This window comes from Bidens hawaiensis, unplaced genomic scaffold (assembly GCF_021521415.1).
Source record: "Bidens hawaiensis isolate Kalapana, Puna unplaced genomic scaffold, B.hawaiensis_p1.1 tig00018422_1, whole genome shotgun sequence".
NCBI lineage: Eukaryota > Viridiplantae > Streptophyta > Magnoliopsida > Asterales > Asteraceae > Bidens > Bidens hawaiensis.
Genome location: NW_027492781.1, coordinates 166,895 through 192,129, shown reverse-complemented (window position 1 = coordinate 192,129; position 25,235 = coordinate 166,895). Strand labels below are relative to the sequence as shown.

Here is a 25,235-nt window from a genome sequence, read left to right as displayed (position 1 = left end):
TTTTCCGTTTCCGCGAAGCGTTTAGCTGCTGTCATGATGGCATCCCATGTGGATGGCATGCCGTCTTTACCCGTCAATGTGCGAATAAGCTCTGGGTATTCGGCGCATTGGATGAAAGCTGCACGAACAAGATCCTCGCTTATGGTACCCAGACTCAGCTTCTTTGAGTTGAAGCGAGTGATGAAGTCTAGTAATGACTCATCTTCCTCTCGGATGCAGTTGAGGATCGTCCATTGCTCTTCGGTATACTTTCGTTGTTGGCTGAAGTGTTGGCTGAACTTCTGCTGGAAGTCTGCCCAATCGTAGATGTGGTGGACCGGTAGACGGTCGAACCATGCTCTGGCTGCCCCAACAAGCGTCATTTGGAACATGTAACACCACGTGGGTTCCGTCCAATTGCTGACGGTTGCCCCCGCTATAAATCTGTTCAAATGATCGTCTGGGTCAGATATACCATCATATGTGCCTATATTGGACATTTGTTTGGCACTTCTCGGGGCAATTGCTTCCGCAATGTCCCTTGCAAATTTGGACGTTCCCGCATTTGCAGCAGTTGGTCTAAAGGTTTTGGAGAAGTCACGTGGGTTTCGTCCCGCGTTTTTTGGTTTGAAGGTTTCTCCAAAATTCCTTCTCGGTTGGAAGTCCGTTTCTTTGCGCTTCCCTTTCGTTCTATGACGAGGGTTTGCGTCGCTGTCGGACTCCTCCCGATCATCGTCCCAGTATTCGCACTCATTGCTCATGTTGAGCTGTTGTCGAGTGCTTCCGAATTCGTCAGCCTGTTGGAGTGAACGTAAGCGTTCATCCAACTCAGCTTGGAATTCCCTCTGACGTGCTTCCGCCCCACGCTTTAACTTGATCAAGTGTTTGGCGGGGGAGTCTCGTCTGTTGTTTCTCCAACTGGGTATCGGTGAATCCCAGTGAAGGATTGTTTACTGCACTTGCCCCGGCTTGGGTAACCGGGGTAGTGTTCGTAAAATTTACTGCACTTGCCCCGGCTTGGGTAACCGGGGTAGTGTTTGTAAAATTTGTGTACTCGCCGGTGTTCCCCCCAGTATCTGGGGTTTTAGTTACCGGGGTTTCTTGGTCACTCGCTGGCCTTGGGACCGGAGTAACGTTAACCATCTTTCCAGAGGTTTTGAAAAAAAGTGAAGAAGAATTAGTTCTAGCTTCTATGCACGGATGGCGCCAATGAAGAAACACTAAGTGACCCCGGCAGATTACGGATAATCTGGGGGTTAAGTAGATGTTTCCCACGAGGGTTAGGTCTGGCAAAGATGGTTGTTCTTCTGATGACCTGCAAAACAGACACCGTGAGCTCGTCACTGAGAAGGGGGGTTCCTCCTTGTGACCACCCTCCGGCGTGAGAATCAGACTAGATTGCTCTGAATATAAGTGTATATTAAGAGAAATAGCTAGAGCAGATATGTGAGTATGAGATAGTATATGATAAGATGTGATGATACCGTTCCAAGGTGTTGGAGTATTTATAGCCGAAGGTAGGTTTCCAAGCAGGTACAGCCAGCTGTATAATATTCATTTTCTACCAACTGTGGGCTACGCACGTGCCATGCTGGTGGTTGGTGGGTAGGCAGCGGCTGATAGTGACATGGCCGGCTGTATACTATTTCTTTTCCACCAACTGCAGGCTATGTACGTGCCACGATGAGGGTTGGTAAGTAGGCAGCGGCTGATAGTGACATTAAGTACTAGAGCGTGCTGCTCGTCGTACTGTTGTTAGTGAGCTGTCACCCTGTGATTGTTTCATGTGCTGCTTTGGTCAGATCTTGTCTATTTTGTCCATACCTTGGCAGGTATAGTACAAAAGATCCTCCAGAAGCGTACGGACTGGCTCATTTGGGCGGGAGTATTCCCGCCTTGCTCATTCCTTCTTCAGGTGACTACTGAATTATTGAGAGTTAGTGCCTTGTGCGTGTAGCCTTGCTATTAGTGCGGGTAGCCTTCCCTGATGGCTTGTATCCGCAGCTGCGGGAACAGGCGGGGTACTTCACCATTGGGAGGCTTTTCCTGCGGGAACAGCTTGCGTACTGCGCGTAAGGTCTTCATCTCTCTGAGCATGGTGGGTCCTGCGGAACCAGTTGGTCTTTGCGCAGACGTCCCTCTTCAAGGTGAGTCTTGCGGGTCCAACTGGGCTCTGCTGGGACCTACCTCTTCAGCTACCGATGAAGGACTTCCATGTCTTGGAGACTGATCGGAATCGAAGCAACGATTTGACTGGAAACCTTTTCATGATCTCCACTTCGATGTCAAAAGGTAAGTTGTCGGACATGTTGATTTTGATATCAACTTGAAGCTGTGTAGGGTTTAGAGAGCCGTAAAGGAAGGTGGTATGAAATATTAATATTATTATTATTATTATTATTATTATTAAAGTTAACATGTCTGAGCCAGTATTACCATCTTGGGCTTCTTTAATGGGTCCACTGCAACTACAAGTAGGAGGTGGGTTGGTTTGGAGCGGTTTTTGCTGAAACTCATAACCATAATTGATCGTCGGTTAATAGAAAACTATAGTCATAACTGATCTGCTATGACCAGTGGCGGGCCCAGGATTTTTTGCCAATGGGGTCCCAATGTTTTCGGTTTACAAAATTTTCGGGTCGGTCGTTATTCGGGTCGGGTCGGGTCGAGACGAGGAACATAATAAAACACGGAAATATGGTGTCATTGGAAACGAATAAGTAGAAAAAATCTAGATTAGAAACTAGATAAAACATACACTTTTAATTCATTTTTATTTATACCCGAAAAACATAAACGTAAGCTATATATATATATGGTCTTACATAAATAACCAAGACATGAAAAACTAACTCTTACACAAATAAATGATTAATTATAATATACATACACAAAATAAGTAATAAAAAAATATGTAAAATTCATGTTGTCATTATATATGTCGCATGATGATAATGGCTATATGAGAGAAACTAAAGAAAAAACATAAATAATTAAATACCCTAACTAAATAACTACTAATATTGACTAGAATATAAAAAAACAACAAAAACTAAGTGTAGTGAAGCTTGAACCTGCAACCTCCCAAAGAAAAAACAATAAACTTTCCACTAGACCAGTTCAGCCTTAACAGTATGGGTTCCAAGTATTAATTGTTATGGGGTCCTTACAAAATTTAATATACTGCCTCTAAGAAATTTTTAAATAACATTGGTGTCCCGGGACCCCGATGGGACCTATATGGGTCCGCCCCTGGCTATGACAGTTTTAGTTAATCGGTTTTGTAGATTATAACGAGTTGGTTAGGGCATGCATAGTGGGCGACAAATGCCCACAAATTAGGGCGATATCTTTGCTAAACACCCCCTTCCCCACGCCGATTATATGGGCGGTAGGTGGGGGGCGACTTCTTTTTATCGCTAGAGTATATGTGTTACATATATATATATATATACACTAGTTTGATCCTCCCGTGTTACGGGGGTTTATTTAAGTTTTTATTTTTAATCGTTTTCTTATTTTATGATGATTTATTCTATTTATTAACGTAGTTATGTTTTAATTTAATGCATATATATATCTATTAGTTTGTTATTATATTTTTTAGCGTATGAGTTTTTTCAATTGAGATATGTTGGTTTTTTTAGATTTTTAACGAACAAACATAAACGAACACATGCATGTTAATTTTTTTTAAATGAACAAACATGAACACAAATATTTGTTTAATGAAAAAGGGGACGTTGATGTAGTTGACGATGATGGGTAGCATCGGAAGTTAACCGGCGATGGAGATGATAGACCAGCATTGAGCTCATTCCATAAAGCTTTGGTAGTCTCAGCATACAATACGCTGTCGCTTATATCTCGGGTAAGAGTATTGAGAATCCACGAGATAACCATATCGTTGCATCTTTTCCAAACAACCAATTGTTGGTCATCGCTTGGCATAACCAAGGTATTATAAACAAAACAAAGTTTGTTTTTAGCTGAAAGAGCAATAGTCATAGCTCTCTTCCAAGCTCCAAACTCGATCCTATCAAAATAATTTGATACTAGAATCATACCAGGATGATCTGATGGATGAAAATAAAGATGATTGGAAGAATCAATGATTGAAGAAGCTGAAGTATTCGTATCAGCCATAAGTCACAAAAGAAAGCGTATAAAAGTAACAACAACGTATAAGATACTTATACGTGAGATCAATGACAGCGTATAAGACTGTGCGTAAAAGTCTTATACGTGTGAAAACTTATACGGGGAAAAGAACAAAATGTCTTATACGGGAGTATAAGAACAACGAAAAGAACGTATAAGTCAAATGACTTATACGGAAGCGGATGAAGTTATACGCTAAAAGAAATATACGGCGATGAGATGACTGCCGAAAAAACAGTTGAGATGATACCGGAAAATTGACTCTATCGGAATACCACCAGAAAACGTATCAATCAAACGCAAATTTAATCATGACATATCAATCCAAAAAAGACAAACGATGAAGATGAAATGAAAATCGTATCCGAAGATAACCGAAAGAAATGAAATCAATTCAAACGAATTGAGAAAGATAAGATGATGTGGAAAATGGATCGAGCAAGATGCTCTGATACCATGTTAATGTTCAAAGAACGAATAACATGTGAAGAAAGAAAGAAATTTTTTTTATTATCTGAGAGATTAATGTTCCAACTAACTCAAATAACAAATACAAAACTATATATACACACACTATACACGGCCGTATACTTATATACATATACGCCCGTATAAGAAGGTACACGGGTGTATATGTACATACATATACGCCCACATAGCTCGTAATAATTGAATTATCAAGGAAAGTGGCTTGTTATTGATATTGTGTTCATGTAAAGATGGAGAAAGCATAAAAAGATAGAAGTTTACACCATCTTAAAATGCTTTGTCATACCGAATCCGCCCACTAAATATTTTAACCAGTGTTTTGATTGAAAAATTAATTTGTTAGGTTTTTTCAATTTTAAAGAAAACACAATATAAATGATTTTAAGTACTTCAATAAAATAGAGATTTGGTTAAAAAAATATTATTTTATTCATTTTTTTCAACCTAATATTATTGATCTAGGTGTGTAATTTTGTCATTTTTCTCCCTTCCTCTGTCTGTCAGAGTACTAGAAATTACAATTCATATGCTTTTGTATGGCTTGTTTTACGCGGTTTCGGCTTTTCTATGTCTAACAAGATCATGATGCTATGATTTTGCGTTTTTTTAAATGCATAGAGAAAGAGAGATGACAAAGTCCAGCATAAGGTGTACAAGATCTTGAATAGTGTAGACCACGCCATTTAAAAAAGGCAAAATCATGTGTCTTTATATTATTTGCTTAAAGCTTTGTAATCACATGATTTACTTATTTCTCTACAAGTCTAAATTGCTAAAAGTTTTTATGTTGAAATGCATTGTAATTTAGCTGGACAAAATAACCCTGACATTATCTCTCTACCTGTTGGCGAACTTTAAGAGCTATGATGGCCTAAACATGTTGAAAATCTACAAATAATCAAGATTGGCCTCTACTTGTGAGTTTCCGAAAGTTTTTTTTTTAACACATGTAAAGTTTTTAATCCAGCTAATAAATAACCATCTTTCGTTACTTTGACAATTTAATCCAAAATGGATATAGCCATATAGATGCATAAATTCAAGAATCTTAAAAAGTTCAAAGTTAGATATATCGCCAATATATCAGTGATGTATCGATTATCGGTTCTTGACGAAATATCAATCAGAATATCGGTACCGATAACATCAACGATATTGATAGATATTGGAGTGATATTCCCGATATCAGTGTTTTAAGTCTTAATTATCAACTTTTAGTGCTCAATGTTAGGGGCTGTTTGGCAACTGCTAAACCATTAAGTGCTAAATGATTAAAATGTCTGAATGATTAAGAGGGTCTGAGCCAGTAAATGCTGAATGAGTAAATTGTTGTTTGTTTGAACCTCTGAATGATTGTGCAGAATTACTATTTTAACCCTTTAAACTATTTTGCGGTGAATGAAATATATATGTTTAGTCATAACTTATTAACTTCTAATACTTGTACTAAATGACTAAAACTTTCATTACAACCAACCAAAATATATCCTAAAACAAACTTTCATTATAACCAACCAATGTTAACTAGTTTTATATCCGTTCGATGAACGGGAACTTTAGTGTTATAATGACAAAAGCCATCGCCGACACCACCACCACCGATAATCATAACTAGTTTAACGCACCGGGTCGGGCCGTTTATTTTCTCGAAATCTTAGAACATGTAACGGTCTACAAAACCATATCATTGCCATCGCGCCGGGTCAGGCTGTTTATTTTCTCAAAATCTTAGAACATGTAACAGTCTACAAAACCATATCATTGCGCGTTTTTAATGTTTGAAACATAAGCTCTTATATTCTTAACAACCATTTATAATTTACAAAATACCTACAAATGCATAAACGGTACAACTACTACTACATATAGAGAACACTAAATCTTAAGACCGATGTATTTAATCTCTAAGGTTTACCTATAAAAGCAGCAAACAAAACCCTTAGCGAAGACAGCCTGAATTGAATGCCTGAAAAACAAAAACCAAAACAAACAAAACCAATCAACAAAATATCACTATTTGACTTTACACTCTTAACAAATAGCAAAAACTTGAAACAAATATATTGTCTCCATACCTATTGAATACTCCTTTACCAAAAAAAAAAGGGTTTCTTTAAAATATTCATACTCTATCCATGGTAAAGTGTCCAAAAAATTTCCACCAGTAGACAGAAGTAACCTTGGATAATGATCTAATAATTTATAAAGGAAAACCAAAATTCCATTAAACTAACCTTGGATATTATTGTTAGTCTGGAGTTGAAGCACCTTGGTTGAGGTCAGCAAATCTCATCTCGGCCCGCATCGAATGCTTCTTCTAGCTTATCCAATGTTTTGAGCCCCAATGTCCACACAATCCGTAAAGCTATCCACAAATGTGTTATACATCTTTAGACTGCAATGGTGATCATCACCAAATTAACATATCAGAAAATCATCATAACATCAATACATCATTATATATATATTTAAACAACATACACACATATGTATACATATGCATACTACATACTCGTATATAAGCGAGTTCATAGTTGGCCCGTTAGATATAATAAACATTAAATGTTAGAATTTGGGCAAACCTTGTGACGCTTTTACGGAGTTCATGTCGGGCTCTCAAACACCAATATACATAGTGGGGCAGCAGAGATATAGCAAGGGAAAAAATAACACTTTTGATGAAGAAAAAGGCTTCATATAACCCGTACACATGATCCTACCCGTGCAGCATTTCCAGCATCTTACTGCCAAAGAAAAGTATCCTAAACCAACACACACCATATCATAGCAACACCAAAAAGTAATGAGCATGCTATTAGCACAAACAATAAACTAACAAACTAACCTTAATGTATATGTTTCCTCTACTTAATCCAACGGTTATTTTCGGTTCAGTTTCGGCTAGTGGTTCGGTTATCGCTCACCCCTAGCCCATATGATAAAACAGAAAATCAAACTCATTATGCATCCAAACCTCCTTAAATTGACATAAGAAACTATTGTAATTAAGAATTACATTTATAATAAACTAATCTTTAACCAACTTCTTCAAAACTATGACAGCCCCACTAAGCCCAACCCTAAATAATCAAACTTGATTAAACTGAATAGATTGAATCAAACAATAAAAAAATGTATTAAACAGAAATCAATTATATATAGAAATCAGAAATCGATTATTGAATCAATTAAGGATGGGAAATAATCAGTGAATCGGAAATTGAAATTGAACCCGGTTAGGATCGATGGTGAGAGGCTGGGGTGGAGATGAAGAGTTGCGATGAAGGATCGGTGGTGAAGAGGGTGTATGATACAATCGCTGAATAGTTTTGGAGGCTGAACGATTCAGATATGTATTGGATGATTCAGATGGCATATTTTAACAAAACGATTAATGTATCGATGGTAGAAGAGTATACTGAATTATTAGTGTTAAATTGTTATATATATGAACTAGTTTTAGAAACTCGTGTGTTACATGGGATAAATTAATGTATGAATTACAATGAATAATTTAAAACAAATAAAAAAAATATAATTAAGTCTTTTTATATTATGTAAAAAAAATTTATTACAAATAGTTTTCACATGAATGCTATACATTTCATACCCGGTCATATATAAAAAAGACATCAGATTTTCTTTTTGAGCAGCTTTCATGTTATCCTTATAAACACATTGTTATTCAACTATTACAACATTCTTATCTACCCATACTAATAAAAGAAAATAATTATGGATATATGACATTCTGAGGTTAATTTTCAATATAAAATTCCCGTCAAAATCATTTCTCTTCAGTTGATGTAATATATTCTAGCAATGTACATTAGTATAATATGTAAATATTTATTTGTATAAAAGTGTATAGATATAATACAAATATAGTTTAAAGAAAAGTGAATAATTTAATTAGATATAATATAAATGAAGTGTAATTTTTTTTAAAGAAAATATTGATCCTTTTATATATAACACAAACCGAACTACATCTGGATAATGGGTAAGCGAGCAACAAGCTGCGCTGCTATCCCCTTTTGAATCGCAAAGCCTATTCTACTAAATATAAATCCTTGGTTCCTCGGGCTTTGCGAGTCACTGTGGACAACCTTCTGCACCCGCTCCAAGAAGCGAACCGCCTCGGGAGCTAGGGATCCAAAAGTGTCGAAGGCAAATGGAATGAACACGTGCTAATTCTCCAAACACGATGTCTCATGCTTAGCAACCTTCCTAGACTCCGCTCTCAAAACCGCCTGTCCCGGTACGAAGCCACTGTCTCTCAGCCCCACCAACGGGGACACCCCAGTGAGGTCAACACACGCATGCTTACCCCCTGCCCAGCCAAACACAAGAACATCCGCAGGACGCAGGAAGTGAATAATCATTGATATATGCCATATATTAGTTTTGGAGGGAAAAAAAACATTGTAAGGATTAACCATAAACTGACATGTGTCACAATTATTTTACTTTATTAGAATATGTATATTTTACATAATATTGAAAGTAACAGATATCCCACCAATATCTCAGTACGATAACCGATATTTTTCCGCATTAACTGCATCTTCACGATGGTGTTAAGCTACTTTTAAAGTTATTAGATTATACCATGACTACTTGATTAATATGTATTATATTATAACACGTAAACATCAAATGTAAAATGATGTTAGTGATGGTACACGGTGATTACGAACGTTAAATGTTATTATGTAAAATGAAAAAACAAAAAAATCGACGCCTGAGAGATTCGAACTCTCGCGGGGAAACCCCATGTACTTAGCAGGCACACGCCTTAACCACTCGGCCAAAGCGTCGACATGTCATTAGCCTTAGTTTCATTTTTAAAATACTATAGCACACAAACCACCCATGTGCCACCCTTGAAAACAACGCTCACCAAATTAATCAATCAATCAAACAAACAAACACCTTCTTCTTATTATTATCTTCTTCAATTACCACCACCAATCCACCATAAACCACCACCACCATGGATGACCGTAACCCTAACCATCAAAACCCATCTTCCGACACCGACAACTTCCTCCTCGACAGACCCTACCTCCACCGTCTAATCCACCATCTCACATACGACACGTCATCGTCTTCATCATCATCTCGTTACCACTCGCCCACCTTAAAATCCGCCATTGATGCCATCCCTAGGGTTACCATCACTCAAGCTTTCCTTGATATCGATCCGGTTATTCATCTTCTTAATTACCCATTAAAAATCTTTTCTTGATCTTCTTTACCCACTAAAAATCTTGAAACTTGTAACACTCTGTTTGTTTTAATTCCAATTTTCTTACATGGGTTCTGTTTCAGTTGAAATTTTGTTACATGGGTGTTGTTTCAATTGCAAATTTTTTCACATGGGTTTTGTTTAAATTGCGGTTTTTTACATGGGTTTTGTTTAAATTGCGGTTTTTTACATGGGTTTTGTTTCGATTGCAATTTTGTTTCAATTGCAATTTTGTTTCATGGGTTTTGTTTCAATTGCAATTTTCTTACATGGGTTTTGTTAAATTGCTATTTTGCTATATGGGTTTTGTTTCAATTGCAGTTTTCTTACATGGGTTTTGTTTAAATTTCAATTTTGTTACATGGGTTTTGTTTAAACTGCAATTTGTTACATGGGTTTTGTTCAAATTGCAATTTTTTTTCATGGGTTTTGTTTGAATTACAATATTTTTACATGGGTATTGTTTCAATTGCAATTTTGTTACATGGGTTTTGTTGGGTTTTGCCCGAAATTGAAAGAAAGATTATAAAGTTACTGTCTTTTTTCTGTTGTAGATGGATCACAGCCTCTGTGCTGTTTGCAAGGAGCAGTTTGTAGTTAATGATGAAATGAATCAGTTGCCGTGTAAGCATATGTACCATCCTGATTGCATACTTCCCTGGCTTTCCAATCACAACTCGTGTCCAGTGTGCCGGTTCCAAATGCCGAAAGAGACTGTTAACCGTGGTATGAGGCGGTCTAGGGTTTTTAGATTTAGGGATTTGGTGGAGGATGTGGATGATGAGGTTATGTTAGGGATTGGATTTAATAACCTCGAGAATCGATATTTGGAGTCCGATACTATGTCTTTTGATATCGGACAGACGGTCGAGGTCGATGTGTTACCTGATTCGGATCGGACGGATGGCGTAGAGAGCGCGTCGGGCTGGCGGGATTGGCCTGTGAATGGGGTGGACGTTGGTGATGGCAATCATGGAAGGAATGTGTCTGGTTGGCGGAGATGGCCGGTTAATGCGCGGGCTGTTGATGGTGCGGATAATGTGTCTATGTTGGGCTGGCGGAATTGGACTGCGAATGGGGTGGATGTTGGTGATGGAAGGAATGTGTCGGGTTGGCGGAGATGGCCGGTCAATGCGCAGGCTGTTGATGGTGGAAGGAACGTGTCGGGTTGGCGGAGATGGCCGGTTAATGCACGGGCCGTTGATGGTGCTAATGTGGGCCATGTTGATGTGTCAATTCCCTGAACTGTGCAGATTAAGGTATGTTATAAACACGTCTTCAGTTCATAGTTATTAAAAGCCCTCACTTCTTGCGCCTAGGCTCATTTTTCTGGCGAGGCTCAATGAATTCGCTTCTAGTTTCTAGGCGAGCGCTTCGGCATTGTCAATGCCAAGAACATGAGAACATAAAAGCCATGCAAAAGAAACGCAAGGGTTGCTATTGTAACTTAGATCTAGGAGAAGCCACATGCATTATATTGATACATTTGTTATTCAAGTTTTAGAATTACATTGAATTTTGAATGTTCGCCCTGCTTGCGGTGTGTGCATATAATGTATATATGTGTGAACCCTCGGGTGGGCAAAAGTGAAATTACACTAATTTTGACGTTATTTTACTAATCTCGTGAAAATAACGTTAAAAGTGGCGGAAGTTAATCAGGCATCATGTGGTGGCGTTGATAGCCGAAAGACAAGGGTGCATGCACCAGTCGGTGGAGTCCCGATGATTGAGTGTTATGCGCCTTATGTTTGGGGCTTGATACAAAATTACTATCGAGCCGGGGGTCTCACCGGAAGCAGCCTCTCTATTCCTAAAGGGTAGAGGTAAGGCTGTCTACATCTTACCCTCTTCAGGCCCTACCATAGCTTTGCTATTGGTGGGATATATTGAGTACGATGATGATGATGATGATGATGATTGAATTTTGAATGTTATATAATAGTTTTTGTTTATTTTATTGGAAGAATAGTATAATTTTTCATATACAAAATATATTTTTAATTTTTATTTAAGTGCGCTTATTTTTTCTCTAGCCCTCGCTTTTTTTGCGCCTTGAGTGCGCGTAACGCATATGATAACTATGCTTCAGTTAATATTTAGCAAATTGAATATGTTTAAAATATGCATCGTGTATTGTGTTCTTATACAAGGCATATTTACGCGTTATTGATCGATAACACCTGATCTTACCATTGTTGTGTAGGTTTGCCTCACCATTGCATACCTATTGATGGAACGAATCTGCTACCGAATACAGAATACAGATGGGTGGGCTTCTTTGCAGCACCAAACTATGTAATTATAGATTATTAGCATAGGTTGTTTTGGATAAAGAATACCATTATATATAAGATTATAAGCTATATAGAGTTTTGTTATATTTGTCTCTTTGTCGCTTTGTCGTTTCCGCTAGCATAGTCTGCAATCTAGTAACTTAATGCCTTCTTGGTGTCTATTATATGTCTAGTTCAAAAAGAAGTAGAAGATGTGACAATATGTCAATATATTATGATTTTACCAGTATACATGTCTCAATCTAGTTACGAAAATTTATACAAAACTATAAACTTAATACTCTTGCTTGCATACATACACAATGTTATCGCCCTAGAATATGATCGAAACTCACTCCTTGTTGCGGGCAGACTTGTCTTTCTTTGGGCCGACACCAAGAATACGAGACATTTGCAGACCTCTGCTAAATGCTTGGTTGAACAGCATTCGTGTTTGGAATTCTGACACGAATGGGAACCAAGCCAAAATTGCAACTGGCGTGAATAGGAGCAAACCTATTATCATTTCATAATATTGCGCTAGCGTTTTAACCGATGACCAGAATCCAGACTGTCTCAGAAATGGCCTTAGAGCTTGCGCAATCTAATACATCAGTCATCAACCAAACATATCAAACCAATATTACAACCTTCATAAAAAATGATGATATAAGTAACTTAATATCGTAAATAGGCTCGCTCACCTGAAGCATTCCCCAACCAGTCGGCATTAAAGCGAGGAGGCATACTATTATATCCTTTACGGTCATATGAGGCTGTGCGATTATGGTAGTCAAGATTGAAAGAAAAGTGAGAGACTAATCCTTTAATCAACCGGAACGCAAGCTGGTAGTCATTGCTAAGAGATTTTTTACAATATGACACCCCCTGAAAACATAATATGCAAATCATAGTTATTAACTAGGAGTGTGTGTGGTGCGGTTCGGTGCGGTTTTTGACTAAGACCGAACCAAAAACCAAACTTTCGGTTTTATGATTTTTTAAAATCGTTCGGTTTTGGATGCGGTTTTTTTGGTTTTGCTAATCGAGCCAAAACATTTTTGGGAAAAAAAAATTGATCCAAAATATTGAAATTGTGCATTATATTTTTTTTTCTTTAAACTAATGATTAATATAATATTGAATATTTGAGCTTCAAATATTAAAAGCTAATAAAAGATATATTTAAAATCAAAAATCAAAATCAAAACTAAAAGTACCAGTATTATTAGTTATTAACCATATGCATCAACAAAATATAGTTGTTATTAACCATATGTTTAAACTTAATAAATGGTCGTCACTTGTCGGTAGATTTTGTTTTAATGGCTACGGTTAACATATTATGGTTACTTTGATTTTTTTGGTCATTTCGGTTTGGTTCGGTTTTTTCGATTCTTAACAAAATACAAAACCGAACCAAAACCAATATTTTGGTTATTGCTAAAGTTCAAAATCCGAACCGTCGGTTTCTAATTCGGTTTGGGTTTTTAGGTTCAGTTTTTTTTTTTTTGGTTTTATCAGTTTTTTCGGTTTTGTGCACACCCCTATTATTAACTATCAACTACCAAGTGTTAAATTAATTAAAAATCAGTTTCATTTTGAATCAACCTTCATTACAAGTAGTCCTGCAAAGATCACAAGCCATGATATTCCATAAACCTGCAATCAAGAAACATATCAACACTATTAGTTTATGCAAACTCATTTATATGTTTTATATCTATAACAATGTATATAATATATATATACTAAATACCAGAAAACTTTTGCTGTTTGTGATGTTGAGATGATACACAAGTCCAAACTGATAAATAAAGAACCGAAACGCCAACAAAATCTCCATAACCGTACCCCTTATACCCGACGAAAGAAGATGTTCTTGATTTGTTTCCCACCATGATTCCCAGCTTTTATTAGCAGACACACCAATCTCACCTTGGTTACTTATCCACTTGCTCCAATCCGTCCAATCATCAACGATCTTCGGCCATTCAAACCCCGACGGATTAAAAAGAAACGGAGCGAAAAGCCATGTTCCCACCATGAACCACATCGATATTGTAATCAAAACATATGCTAGTGAAATTCTATAAGACTCACCAAATATCTCATACACAACAAGTAATATAAAAAGCTCAATTCCTTTAACGAAATGACTACGCGAATATAGCCTGTAGTTTTCCGCAAACTTGGCATGAAACACAACAAACCCACGACATGTGGCTTGGTATTGTGCGCCCCCATGAAGCAAAGTTCTACCGTAATAATGTGTTTTCGTACCAAGAGAAAAAGTGAAGAACACGGAAGCTAATTGTAGTTGCATCAACACAAAGTCGGTAAACGCACTTCTGAACCCTCTTTCTAGGCCTATTTCCATTATCATCGGAAGCGCCATAAGAAAGCCGATTTGAACAAAGGATTGAGACGCAAGTGCCACTTGCAACGGGTTGTTTTTCATGATCGCTTTATTTGTAGTCAACTCTCTCTCGAGCCCGCTTGGTACAAGATACAGTCGACCGTATAAGAACACGTATACTATAAGCACAGTCAGCTACCACATGAAACAGTATCAGATAGTGTATCATTTAAGAACTCTAAAAAATTTAAGAACTCTTCGGGACTCTTACCAACCAAACATTTTTTTAAATTTTTTTTATATATTAACAATATCTAAGAATAGTTTTATCAAATTTTATATAAAAAATTTGTATTACATATATTAATCACAAGTTTACATATGTGTAAAATTTATGTACTAACAAATTTACATGTGTAAAAAAAACATATATACGTATAAAAACTAATTTTTCAAAACTGTAATCGTATATATATATATATATATATATATATGTATATATATATATATATATATATATAAATTTTATAAAAAGCGTTAGTTTTCAAGAGTTTCTTCAAATTCTTAAATAATTTAAGAGTTCTGTAATGAAACTCATCCAATATTAACATATTAATTAGCAAATTAGTTGCCAATGTGTTGAAGTAGAATCCAACAGTAGTGAAATAGCACGAGAGCATGCGGAATAAATCAAATCGGTGTCCAAGCCTATACATATCACGGCTCATTGTTTGCGCTCCATTTCCGTTGGCTATCTTTGCCTCAAACAATGATATCTGGTTGAGGCCCACATCTCTTCCTTTTCCAACTTGTATGTATATGATGAGTAATGTTTCCTCCGCGCAATGTAGAGTTAAAACCTGAAAGAAATTTGGTAATCGTGAACTATATCGTTTAAAGTGAATAAAAACACAAAAAAAAGCTTCAACCACAAAACTATGCCTGCAAATATGTCTTCACTCAAGTTAATAGTTTTTGACGCCTTGCTGATACCCCCTCGGGTCAAGTGAAATAGTCTTTCGAAAACATCCGGATGCCCATAGTGAAATCTGACCCTGAATTATTAGAATGATTTTAGCAAATATATATTATGTATCTAAAAATATAAAAACTTTGATGTGGGCCCAAGTGTAGAAAACCGGGCCATGATGTTTCTGGAGGCCCACGATCGCGCTTCCAGAGGTGCTGCACGAAAATGGGCTTAACTTGGGCTACGGGCCTCTGTTTCAGGCGTGCTACCAGTCAAAACGACCGTTGGAACGTGGGCCACGTTGTGGTAACCCGTTTATTTTTCTGAAATAAGGCTTCTAGATACACTTTTGGGCCACTTTTGTGTTTTTCGTCTAGTTTTCGGGTTTTGTTTTGGGCTGTTGTTGAGCCTTTGGTTGTTTGTGTTGGCCCAAACCTATTTTGGTTTCTCTATTAATATGTTATGAATGCATGTGACTGATCATTGACCAATTATTGAATAAAAAAACCAGTGTTTGTCAAATTCCTGACTTTTGGGTCGAATATAGGGGTTTGGGGAAGGATCATCACGGGTATTCGTAGAATCAACGTGATTTGCCTTCGTTCTCTATTAGTACGCTGCATCAAACTTACTTTAACGGGTTAGCCAACAATCTTTGTCCGATAGTTACAAAACTAGTCTCCTGGTTAGACATGAACCATGCAAGAGAAGAAACACTGAAAGGCACAAATAACATATAAACATAAAATTAATGTTCACCAAATAGAGAAATGAATATGATATATGATACAAAAGAAATGCATATTCACCTGCCGGTGAATATATGCTCCCTAAGTCCGAGTATGGTTGGAGTTCGAACACCGTGTTTGATAAGAAACTCTTGAAGCAAATTCCTCATTTTAAAGGCTTCTTCCATGTAGTTGTCCTTCGAGATAAAGTTAAAAAATAATTATAAATCTTGCTCATATAAATTTTAAGCAGAAATTAAGAGTACCTGGTTCATGTCTATTGTTTGCAGGCCTTCTCCGCGTGTGAAAATTAAGGCATGATTTTGATTCTCTGGTTTTCCCTCACCCAACATGGGGGGCCCGGGAAGTTTTATACGGTATATAACCTGATCTAAATTTTGATCGCGGTCTGATGCATCTGCAGACATTGGCATAGCTTTCACAAGAACTGAATAGTAAGACATATTATCAATCACCTTCTCCGACTCATCATATCTAGGTTCTTCCACCTCATCAATATACGCAACACGAATAGAAGGATACCTACGGATGGGTAGAAAATAGAAAAAAAAAAGAAATGCTTAGCGTGTCGTAACGTAAAGTGATAACTTGTGATGCAGGATTATCTCCGATATCTTTTATTTTTATATTTATTTGAATTTCCTATTTTATCTTATTTGGTTTCCTAGTTTAACTATGATTCTCACCTATAAGTTGAGATCAATGGTTTATTGTTTATGGAGTTTTTGATTAAGTTTGATATTATAAGAACATTGTTCTTTGAACCTTTGGTTCGTTTATTCATCTTTGTTAATCATGAGTGTCTTGAGCCATTGAATGCTTCCGAAACTGCATCAACTTGAAAGTCTTACTTTGTCATAAGCCTCAAAATGTCATGAGCACGAGCGTCGTTTGATCTTTTCTGGATGCCATATTGTTGACACGAGACGACGTACGTGAACTTCATATCTGCGACCGCTTGACACTGTGCCAATAGTGATCTTTCATTCTTCAAATATTCTTCTGTGGTAGAATCAGCAGCCTTGTATCCTTTCATTAACTCTGCAATATGCATTACATTTTCAAATACCATGAGCAAACTATCAATTATTAAAATCGTTAGTAATATTATTATGTACCGTCGTCCTTTGCCATGTCAAGGAAAGCCTGAAGTTCCAACGCTTGCCGATAATACATCATGCCTCGTACTAATTTATGTTTAATGAGGAGTCATATTATTATCAGAATACAAAAGTTAATTATGCAAGTTTAGCTCTAATTATAAATTAATAACAATTCAGGTACCGGTCTTGGTAAGAGTTTGGCCTCTATACGACACCCAAAGGCGAAGTTCTTCTTCAGATTCCGGACCTGCAGCTTTCTGTTCTTCTTCATTGTTATGTCCCACCCTCTCTATAAAATTGTTCCATTCATCTGAAAAATATTTACATGGTTTAACGGAACACGTATTTTAACATCAAAGTGGAATTAAAAAGTACGAAAACAAACTGACCGGGGAAAATTTTCTTTAGGTAATAAAGGATCGAAACTTCATCTTCATTTGGCCTTTCCAAATTATCCGTAGAAAAAAGCACATCTTCATTGTAGTAAGGAGTCAAGACCCTTAAAAGATGAAGGTAACATGTAATAATAGAAGATTAATTTCTAGACTTTCGTTGTAATACCGGCTAATGAAACTTACGAGAAAGATATCATATTTCTAACTTTGGGTGCCGCAGGCATGTCCATAAACAACGAGTTTGAAAAGAACGAGATACGCCTTCTGGCTTCCAAGTTTGATGGTACATCCATTGCAGATTCTTTTTCGGTAAGCAAGAGATGAAGCCTATTAATCTAGAATCAACGACAAGATGATGAGCCTTTGAAATCATTTAAATTGCTAACTACATTGCTTAAGAATAATGATCTTCATATATTAAATAAAATGATCCAACTACAATAGAGAGGTGGATAAGCACGCAACAAGCTGCGCCGCCACCCCTTTAAGAATTAAGTTTATAAACTTACTTTCTCTTTCCAAGTTTCTGTCTCAATAGTAACAGGAAAATTAAGTTCCGCAAAAAAATAATCTTTATTTTGTGGCGCTATCGCTTCACGAACTGCATAAGATCCACCATGACTCAACTCCAACATGCTATATGACAAAGGAAAGAATTCAATTAAAGTTAAATAAACGGAAGAGACTTAAAAACCGTCGTTGGCCATTTCATTTTACCTAGAATCAACTGGCTCGTTTAATATGTCTCTTTTGACCACCTCGAGCATGTTAAGTAGCACGATTACAATGTCATCCTTGTCACTTGCTTCATTCCGTTTCTGGAAGCAAACGTTTCAATTACAGTTTAATATTATTGGAAACTTTAAGAGAATATAAGGAAAACAAAGTAGTATTCGAGTATTCGACCAAAAACTCGATAAGCTGAATGAAATGATCAGTGAGACTAGGAAGTGCACTCGTATCCAACACATTTACAAGATCTCCCTCCTTTATGTGATAATCAACTTTTTCAAAAATCTCAGTAATGACACTGCAAATACACCAACACATCATAACAATTAAGTTAATAAACATTTACATTTAGGCCTGTAAACGAACCGAACGTTCGGAGGGAAGTTCGTTTATGTTCGTTTATTTAATAAACGAACAATAATGAACAAAAAAATTGTGTCCGTACAATTAAACGAACGAACATGAACACGTCTTTCGTTCGTTATGTTCGTGAACGTTCCTTTATGTCCGTTTATTTATGTTCGTTTACATATTAATAGAAAATAATTATTTACTATGTGTATGAGTCATCTAGTTAATGTTTTATATTTGTTCCTTTATGTTCCTTTATGTTTGTTTATGTTTGTTTGTGTTCAATTACATTTGTTCATATACATTCATTTATGTTCTTGTATTTTTGTTCAATTATGTTCGTGAAGTGTTCGTTTAGATCTTAAACAAACGAGCATGAACATGTTCATATAATAAACGAACATGAACACAAATATCTGTTCGCTTAACTGTTCGTGTTCATGTTCATGTTCATTTAAAGTTCAAACAAAAGAACGCGAACATGCCTTTGTTCATTTTCGTTCGGTTCGTTTACATGCCTATTTACATTGAATGATGATTTACGTACGCCTTTTCACGTTCCCCTCGGACAAGAAAGTTTAAAATATTTTTGCATGAAGCATAGCATTCCTGTACGGCGAAGAGCATATAAATGTCTGCATTTAGTCTCTTTTGCAGTTCTCGTTGACGGTCGCGGTCTTTTGCCTTGCTGTCCCTTGCCATGTCAAAGGCTATTGGAAGCTGCAAATTGCATGTTGCAAAGTCAGCACATATACAATCATATATCCATTATCCTCAATGTTCATGAAAGAAAGTTATTCGGTAAGTATTAAACCTTGCTAGCGAGTAAAAACGGAGGCCATTGAACAAGATTCAAGTCAAAATCAGCCCAGTGTGGCATGAGTAAATGGTCCTTTTCCCTGATAACATAAAAATATTATGTACAAATCGATCCGAGTGAAAGAAGGTTAAAATTAATTACATGTATGTAATCATGTCCAAAGTATCTATTGCTTATCAAATCTTCCTCCCTGAAACATGTGATAATTTTATTCCACAATTGAGCAAACCTTGCCGTCGATACTTTTTTGGTTCGTTCCTGAAGTAAATACCAAAAAATCAAACTCGGTTGGGAATATATTTAAGGATAGATAATGTTGGGGATTTCTGCAATCGTATATCTTAGGAAATTTGAGATTCGTGAAACACTTTCAGATCAAAACTATTTGTTGGTTCCCAGATGTTCTGACCGGATAAAACTCAGATTGAGTGAAAGAATCAGTATGGAGATTGAGAGAGTTTTTGGAACCAGAATGTTTATTGTATGATCAAGGCAGTTTCAAAATGCATAATAAATGTTACATATACCTAAGCCATCATTTAAGCGTCCCGAAACTAACAAACTCTAGTGTAATACTGTAAAATGTTATTACCCTAAAAGGAGCCAAAGAGCAAAGAAAACGAAACCTTATCCAATATACGGGCTAGAGTGTCGTCGTTTTCTTTCTTAACGCTTTCATTATTTTCAGCTGGAATCAAGCAGTCATTAAATGCACCCGGAAGTTATTGAAATCGGCTTCTCAACATACCTAAAGTTCGAATCTAAAGAAACAAAGCGAGTAAATGCCAATACTATGCAAAAACTAGAAAAGTAGTAAGTATATATAAACAAAATTGTAAACAATGCATTTTGGATCATTAACCTCTCCAAGACGTCGAAATGCACCGTATATACCACCAAATATTGTCGAAAATATGGCATACCATATCTGAGTATCCATGAAGTAGACCTGTAAAGATTAGAAAAGTCACTTTAGAAAGCAAGTTTTTGCAAAAAGTATAAATAGGATAGTACTATGATATTATTAACATACTAGAATGATAGGAGACCAGAGTGTAATCACAATACCAATATTGCTGTTAGCTGAAAATAAATAAACCAAGAACAATATATGAATTAAGCGGTATATATCCATAAATATATATCATATAGGGGTTCTAAAACTTGATTACCTGGAGGGAAGAACTCGTGCCATTCGTAACGTCTTATGCGAAGTCTCATAATTGCTTTCGTTGGGGCCACTAGAGGCTGTATCTGCAACATGTAATCCTCATTGAAATCAGAATTAGTATTAAACTATTAATTATGTTTCACAAGTGAACGACGAGGATAAAAAGAGGCACCTCCAAGTAGTAACTGAAAGCCAACTTTGCCATTATGAGGAGTACCCAGAATACCGTGTACCTAAAATGAGAAATCGTATAACATAAATCAAGGCGCGACGTTGTAGTTAATACGGAAGTCATACTTGATAAGGGAGAGCAGATCTTCGTGCATTCCCCTCCCAACGTAGAGCGGAAGCTGCAAATTTTATTGACATTATGATTCATTGAAATTCATTGAATATGAAATTTGTAGGCTTAATATGTGTTATTGTGAAGAATAGAAAGGAATAATATTGTTGTACCTGAGACCACCACATCACGAACTGCACAATTTTGTAATCTGATCGCTCTAGATTGCGACGTATAAACGGTAGGAGAAACAATAATCCAGAAAGGATATTTGGAGACAAGTAAATAACAACTGCTATAATATAAACAGAAGGTGAACTTGGTCCATTACCGAACCAGTTCTTAATGGTCTCCTCAAAACCTGAAGGGTGCTTCCAACTATACGAATATGTTGTCGGTAAAACAATCACCCAAGCTGCCGCAGAAAGCGCCTTCAGAATATATCGAAGTTTCACATTAAATGACATGCCGAACCTTGCTTTCCACATCATAGCTACGTCAAGGACAGCTTGTGCAAGTTTTAAAACCGCGGCTGTTATGAAGATGCTCAACACTTTCTTGAATACAACTCCATCAAAGACGGAACTTAATGGACCGGACCCATTCCATGCTATTATAATCATCGCCTTAAGAACGGAAGAGTCAAGTTAATAAAACGAAGCATAAGTCATGCAATATGAAAGAAGAGAATCAAGATAATTAATTACCTGTAAACACAAGATAAAAAAGCTCCACATTCTATCGAAGCTCCTAAAGATATGCCAGTATGAATCCGTTTCAACAAAATTGATTTTTCGTACGGGGTGATCGTTTTTAGTAGGTTTTTCACTAGTAGCTTGTTCTTCACCTTTACCAGTATCACCGGTATCACCAGTATTAGATTCAATATCCTGGAATAAAAGCATGTGATATATTTAGTACAAACGCGCCCTGCTAATTAGTGTATATATGTGTAGCCCCTCTAGTGGGCAAAAGTGAAATTGCACTAATTTTGACGTTATTCTACTAATTTCGTGAAAATAAGTGGTGGAAGGTTAATCAGGCATCATGTGGTGATGATGATGGCCGAAAGACAAGAATGCATGCACTAATCAACCGGTGTCCCAATGGTTGAGTGTTATGTGCCTTATGTCCAAGGCTTGATGCAAAACTACTAACGAGCCGTGGATCTCACCGGAAACAGTCTCTCTATTCCTACGGGGTAGAGGCAAGGTTGTCTATATATTACCCTCCTCAGACCCTACCATAACTTTGCTATGGTGTGATTACTAAGTACAATGATGATGGTATTTAGTACCGACATATATGGCTAACTTGTCTTGATACTAAGTTGTGTGTAGATTATATGAAAACTTGATGTAGCAGGTACAATACTTACATCATTTACGGCAGGTTTTTCACGAGTCGCAGATTTTTCATCCTGAATTAAAAGCATTTAATATATTTAGTCTCTGACTAGTGACACAAATATGTGGTTAATTAAGTTAACTCAATACTTACATCATCTTCTGGGCAAAAGAAAGTAGGATCCTTACGCATTGGCCAACCCAGACGAAAGCAATCGGGTGACCTACAAATATTTGTACATACCAATAAATATATATCGGGTTGAATACTTGATTTACCATTAAACGATACGTGAACAGAAAGCACGATACCAAAAGAATTCATTTAGGTCATCATAGTTTCTCCATTGAGAATGTTTTGCCTTCCCCCCTTTGCTTCTTTCAGCTTCCTGAACATGAAAATAACGAAAACACATGCGTTTGAAACCGAACACACAAATACATAAGCTGCAAACATGTTCCATATATGTATACGGTTATACCACACCTTTGCTATTGTTTTGTAGATAGGATACACAACTTTCCACAAGAATGCCTCTTTTCCACCTCCATATGCAGGTTTTATAGTCTCACCGTTGGGACTGACACTACCAGCCAAAATACTATATACTTCAGTTGCCATCTGTGGAACAAGGAGATAGCGGAAAACTTTCAAAGTGAACATGAACGTAAAATTGATTACGTATAAGTATATACTGTGATGCATACGTTATGATAGATATAGCAAAGGCATTCCGGCATGAATCTCAAGTTTGCTGCTTCACCCCATATGAGAAGATATAGACCCATGTACAACAACTTTCTTTGTTGCACTTCTTTTTGAACAATTGGCAACCTGTAAAATGGATGACGGCGGTAACACATTGTTAGTTAGTCGATAGATATGATTTTATACCTTTATACTACACACTCGAAAACAGTTTTAAGATAATAGCTATCGGATACTAACCATAAATTAAAGAACCTCAAGGAAGGCTTTACTTACCAAAGACTACTTTTGCGACCCAAATATTTGCACCACTTCTTGTAGTTTTTAAAAAGTTTCTTCATAACTTCAGTAACCGCGGAATCCTCCAGCTTTTTGAAAGAACAATATGAGAAAACACCATAAGCAATATTAATATAGGTACATTATTATCTTAGACCACATGTAAAGTATTATGATACCTTAGGTTGTTGGTCAGGATTCGGAAACTGGCGAATGTAAACATTTGCAAGCAACAAGATTAAGTGCTCTCGTTGATTCGAGACATTATCTTTCTATGAAGCAAAAACAAGTCGCATTAATAATTTATCATGATATATTATAATGTTATATACCAATTCCTAGTAAGCCACCAAACGGCTAACCTGAAAACCGAAGATTACTTGCAGCCAGTCAAGTATGTCATCATGTGCTTTCTTTTTGTAGCCTTCGGGCCATGGAAGTCCCCTAGTGTTACGGAGTGCAGAAACCGTAACTTGAATATACAAGTTTTAACAATGTTAGTATGTAATATGAATATAGTCATCTACCATTGATAAAAACTAGTATTGATAAAATATGCGAGTCAGGCTAAACGCGTTATTTGTACACGTTGACCTATACATATATACGTGTGCGTGTCCAAAAGATATATTATATCCAAAATATTTATATAAAATATTTTAACAAAATATGGAACTCACCTCTGGATATCTCATTATAGCTTGATTTGAACTATCAGGATCAAGTGGAAGTATATTATAAGGAACATACATCTTGGTCTTCTCAGCAATCTCATTGTGAGCTTCCAAAATCTAAGCATACAATAATTACATAATTCATTTTAAGTTATTAAAATCGCTAATATAAACTTCTACTATTTAGTTACCTCATCCGCCACCTCTACAGACTCGGTGAAGTTAACAGCCTTTAATACATCAAACAGAACAGCCGCAGTATGATACGCTTTTGTAAGCCGAGTACTACTACAAGTAAATTTCAATAATTAGAAAACACATTGTGAAAATTTCAAGGAAGACACAACTCAACAAGAGATATTATTATTATTATTATTATTATTATTATTATTATTATTATTATTACCGGTCAGCTTTATCAGCCTTTTGTAACGCTTGAATGTACTTCCTGAAGTAATGTCGATAAAAATCCTGCATTACACGAGCATCACTCTTTGTTCGTCCTTCTAACGTTGTTTCATCTTCCTATAAAGTTTGTAACACATCAGATCAGTTAACTTATTAATATTCAATATTCATTCGGTGTGTGTGTGTACACATAAACATACATACCCTCTCTAGACGTTGAAGTAAGGCAGTCTTGAATTGACGAACACCACGTCCACTCGATTTAGGATCTAGTTTGTGAGCTTTCTCGAAAGCATAGAACCGACCTGAGTGTGTACATATTAATGTTATTGCTCATTAAAGGGAATTATAAACATAATAATATAATGGGACTTACAAAGGTAGGCAACTCTTGGATTTGCATGCTCAACTTCATTAGCAACACGAAGAATAGGTGCGATTTCAACAAGTGATGAAGGCACCACCTCACTGTCCATCATAGACTCCATGCCCAAACCACTAAAAGTTTGAGTCCGCATCTGGTCAGACCCTCTTCGGTTGCACGCCATTGTTTTTTTTTAAATTCTGTTAAGAAAAAAAAATATCAGCACCAAATTAAAAGAATATCCCAAACATTTGTTACATGTACTTGTAATCAAATATATTATAATCAAATATAGTTTGAATATCAAGAGAACTTGTTTACACTTTAGTGAGTCTCACCTTTTTTGATGTATCAAAAGTTAAAGTT

At 36.5% G+C, this 25,235-nt stretch overlaps 1 protein-coding gene, 1 non-coding gene and 1 pseudogene across 3 annotated transcripts; 1 reads left to right on the top strand and 2 right to left on the bottom strand.

Moving 5' to 3' along the window:
- Nucleotides 1-9,367: 9,367 nt before the first annotated feature.
- Nucleotides 9,368-9,449, bottom strand: TRNAS-GCU (transfer RNA serine (anticodon GCU)). The gene has a single exon. It is a non-coding gene; the product is annotated as a tRNA-Ser (tRNA).
- Nucleotides 9,450-9,611: 162 nt separating this feature from the next.
- LOC143555980 (uncharacterized) lies at nucleotides 9,612-11,271 on the top strand. The gene is made up of 2 exons (XM_077045428.1): nucleotides 9,612-9,838; nucleotides 10,435-11,271. Exons 1-2 carry the CDS (start codon nucleotides 9,626-9,628, stop codon nucleotides 11,122-11,124), a joined length of 903 nt encoding a protein of 300 aa, XP_076901543.1. The 5' UTR covers nucleotides 9,612-9,625; the 3' UTR covers nucleotides 11,125-11,271.
- A 1,000-nt stretch (nucleotides 11,272-12,271) lies between these two features.
- LOC143555981 (callose synthase 2-like) lies at nucleotides 12,272-25,053 on the bottom strand (annotated as a pseudogene). Its single transcript, XR_013139295.1, has 41 exons — nucleotides 24,882-25,053; nucleotides 24,710-24,810; nucleotides 24,504-24,622; nucleotides 24,289-24,382; nucleotides 24,093-24,214; nucleotides 23,786-23,891; nucleotides 23,603-23,695; nucleotides 23,421-23,512; nucleotides 23,144-23,270; nucleotides 22,923-23,057; nucleotides 22,748-22,824; nucleotides 22,590-22,659; nucleotides 22,491-22,509; nucleotides 21,797-21,936; nucleotides 21,263-21,715; nucleotides 21,104-21,156; nucleotides 20,979-21,039; nucleotides 20,808-20,889; nucleotides 20,669-20,718; nucleotides 20,498-20,584; nucleotides 20,257-20,396; nucleotides 19,805-19,918; nucleotides 19,630-19,717; nucleotides 19,363-19,535; nucleotides 18,639-18,762; nucleotides 18,450-18,550; nucleotides 18,242-18,368; nucleotides 17,916-18,067; nucleotides 17,727-17,836; nucleotides 17,519-17,647; nucleotides 17,353-17,421; nucleotides 17,086-17,275; nucleotides 16,480-16,756; nucleotides 16,295-16,410; nucleotides 16,118-16,201; nucleotides 15,458-15,570; nucleotides 15,148-15,375; nucleotides 13,916-14,710; nucleotides 13,768-13,818; nucleotides 12,861-13,044; nucleotides 12,272-12,760 (listed from the first exon to the last, which is right to left on the bottom strand). The product of XR_013139295.1 is annotated as a callose synthase 2-like (transcript).
- Nucleotides 25,054-25,235: the final 182 nt, after the last annotated feature.

Excerpts from the sequence above, each read along its gene's own strand:
- LOC143555980 (XM_077045428.1), top strand. The coding sequence starts at position 9,626 with ATGGATGACCGTAACCCTAACCATCAAAACCCATCTTCCGACACCGAC. Across the intron at positions 9,839-10,434 it reads CTTTCCTTGATATCGATCCG|ATGGATCACAGCCTCTGTGC; the intron begins GTTATTCATCTT and ends TTTCTGTTGTAG.